The 2859-nt window shown below is 47.7% G+C and overlaps 1 protein-coding gene across 1 annotated transcript; it reads right to left on the bottom strand.

The window, feature by feature from the left end:
• Window positions 1-620: 620 nt before the first annotated feature.
• LOC308282939 (long-chain-fatty-acid--CoA ligase ACSBG2-like) lies at window positions 621-2591 on the bottom strand (the record flags this gene model as incomplete). The annotated part of the gene is made up of 1 exon (XM_080723328.1): window positions 621-2591. The coding sequence occupies one exon, from the start codon at window positions 2589-2591 to the stop codon at window positions 621-623; it is 1971 nt and encodes a 656-aa protein (XP_080579454.1).
• Window positions 2592-2859: the final 268 nt, after the last annotated feature.

The raw sequence follows: 2859 nt of genomic DNA, 5'->3' as shown, positions 1-2859 counted from the left end.
ATCTTGTTTTCACGTCTTATGTTTTATTACTTTTTTTTTTATTGCTATCCCCTCCCTTGATTCACAAGTATAATTGTTCACTCACTGACTTGTTATTTTAGTTTGACTATACTGCTTAGCTATGTTTCTGTTTGCCAATTTTGTTTTTACTGGCATCCTATTATTTATCTTTATTTTAATGTGAAGCACTTTGGGTTACATTTTAGTATAAAAGGTGCTATACAAATAAAGCTATTATTAACCACTTCATATATATGACTGTGTAGTGTGGCTTTTAAAAAATATAGCTGTGACAGACTGACAGCTATATTTTCATCCATGCTTTACCCGTTATCCCAAAACTTCACTGCTTTTTTATTATTTTGAAAAACATTTAAAATGATTTCAAATAGCCAATCTACATCAAGCTTGTAGATCAGCTATTTGAACTATTTAATGTAAAACGTGTGTTTTGACTGTACTTGTGATGTTTTACATTTCTGTCTAATAGAATATTCAATCAATCAATCAATCAATCAATCAATCAATCAATTGTTATATCCCTAGTACGCAGTTACCTGGGAGGCAAGGTGGTTGTTGGGAGTGCTGGGGTGGCCACCTAGGAGAAGTTTTACAAATAGCTATTTGTAAAACTTCTCAATTTGCTCCTTGAACATTTTCACGACCACTGATCTCTTCAACTTCATGGTAGGACCAAGCTCTCCCCCGATGATGGAGAAGTCATGGTCCAGCACGATCCACTTCTGAATGCGCTGGGCGTTGGAGGTGGCATTCTCATTGACCTGTTTGATTCCCTCCTGGATGGCAGCATGAACAACACCGTCCCTGCCACCAGCAATCTCAGAGACACGCATGGATTTGCTGCCCAGCTTCTTGCACAGCTCTACGGCCTCAGGCGTCAGCTCATCCTCTGGGTTGCCCGTCTCACCGTTAACCTGGCACTTGATAGTGAGCAGCATGGACAGGAACTTCCTGTGGTCTCCAATCAACATGGCGTTACTGATGAGCGGTATGGCCTTCTTCACAGCGTCCTCGATGGGAACAGGAGGAATGTTCTCTCCACCTGCTGTGATGATCAGCTCTTTTTTGCGGCCGGTTATGAAAAGGTATCCGTCCTCATCGTGCTTGCCAAGGTCACCAGAGTGCAGCCAGCCATCTGCATCAAATGCCTCCTTCGTCATGTCAGGCATGTTGAGGTAGCCCATGAAGACGTGTCGACCCCAGAAGCACAGCTCGCCGTAACGCTGCTCATCTCGGTTGTGAATCTTCGTCTCGCACCCTGGCAGCTCCTTCCCACAGCTGGTGAGTCTGTAGACATTGGGCTTGGAGATGGAGTGAGGTCCTGTGACCTCGCTCATGCCGTACACGTCGTATAAGGGTATGTCCAGGCTGAGGAAGAACTGCTGAGTGTCTTTGGTGATGGGGGCAGCACCCACGTAGCACTTGTAACATTGGTCCAGGCCCAGTGCCTTGCGGACCTCCTTGAACACCAGCACATTGGCAATGCGGTATTTGAGCGACTCGCCCCCTACTGCTCCGTCTTGGTTAATCTTGTTGAGGTTAGTTTGTAGCCCCACGTCCTTGGCCCAGGTGGCCACCATGCTGCGGACGGTGGACGCCTGGGCACCGGCAGACTCAATCTTTTCCTGCATCTTCTCCCACACACGGGGAACACTAAAAAAGACTGTTGGACGCACCTCCTTTAGAGTGATGCCCAGAGAGCCCTGGAGGGCATCTGGCTGTGCAAAGTGTGTGGCCCCTCCAACCTTCATGGGAACCCAGATGTCAACCATCTGAGCGGCGATGTGGCTGAGGGGTAGGTAACTCACTATTGTCTCCTGGGCTTCTGTGGCATCTGGCAGATGCAGGTGGTATTTCTGGGCCAAAGCTGCCCATGTTAGGTTGTCATGGCTTAACATGACTCCTTTTGGAGTACCTGTGGTCCCTGAGGTGTAGATGAGTGTGCAGCACTGGTTGGGCTTCTGGCTGGAAATGATGTCATCAAGGGGAGTATCTGGCTCGGCTCTGCCCAGCTCCATAAATTCTGCCCATGTGTAAAGATTTGGTCTCTCCTCCTTAAGAGTGCCTTTATACTGTATGATTGCTTTCAAGCAGGGCAGCTGGTCTTGGATCTGGAGGATCTTCTGAAGCTGTTTGCGGTTATCCACAACAATCATGTTGGCCTTGCAGTTATCTGCTACGTACTGACACGCCTCAGGAGAGTTGGTGGTGTAGATACCTGTGGAGAACCCTCCTGCCAATATGGCAGCGATGTCTGAAATGACCCACTCGGGGGAGTTGAAGCCCAGGATACCCACACCATGGTACCGCTCCAGGCCAAGCTTGAGGAAGCTCTTGGCTGCCGTCCGACACTCCTGGTAGTATTCAGTGTAGCTGAGAACCTTCTGTTGCTCGCCGTCCTTCCAACCCAGAGCTGTGAAGCTGCCGAAGTGCTCCACAGCTGAGGTGAACATCTGGTGGACCGTTAGTGGGGGTTCTGCGGCCAGGCCAGACTCCGCCATCCTCAGTGTTACTTCCTCATAGCCCTTGGATGTCCACAGACGAGGTTTCTCTGCTAATGGTATTGACATGGCAGATATGTGTCTTACTGCAAAGATACTACGTCGTATCTCTCTGTCTAGCATTTCTCTATATTTGCACCCAAGCATTCTTCAAAGCAATACTCTTCCTTTGCTCCGGGTCTATTATCACACAGCCTCAACGATTTCTCCTATCGTGCTTTTCTATTTTGTTGCTATTGTGAGCAGAATGTGAAAGTCATCAAAGTCAATCCTTGAACAGCCCTGGTCTGATGTCACAGTCACACATAAAACAAAACAATGTTTTAAATCAAGCTGA

Source organism: Nannobrachium achirus, assembly GCF_963921795.1.
Source record: "Nannobrachium achirus genome assembly, chromosome: 4".
NCBI classification, from domain to species: Eukaryota; Metazoa; Chordata; class Actinopteri; order Myctophiformes; family Myctophidae; genus Nannobrachium; species Nannobrachium achirus.
The sequence above is the reverse complement of the archived record's forward strand: the minus strand, read 5'-3'. Positions and strand labels throughout refer to the sequence as shown.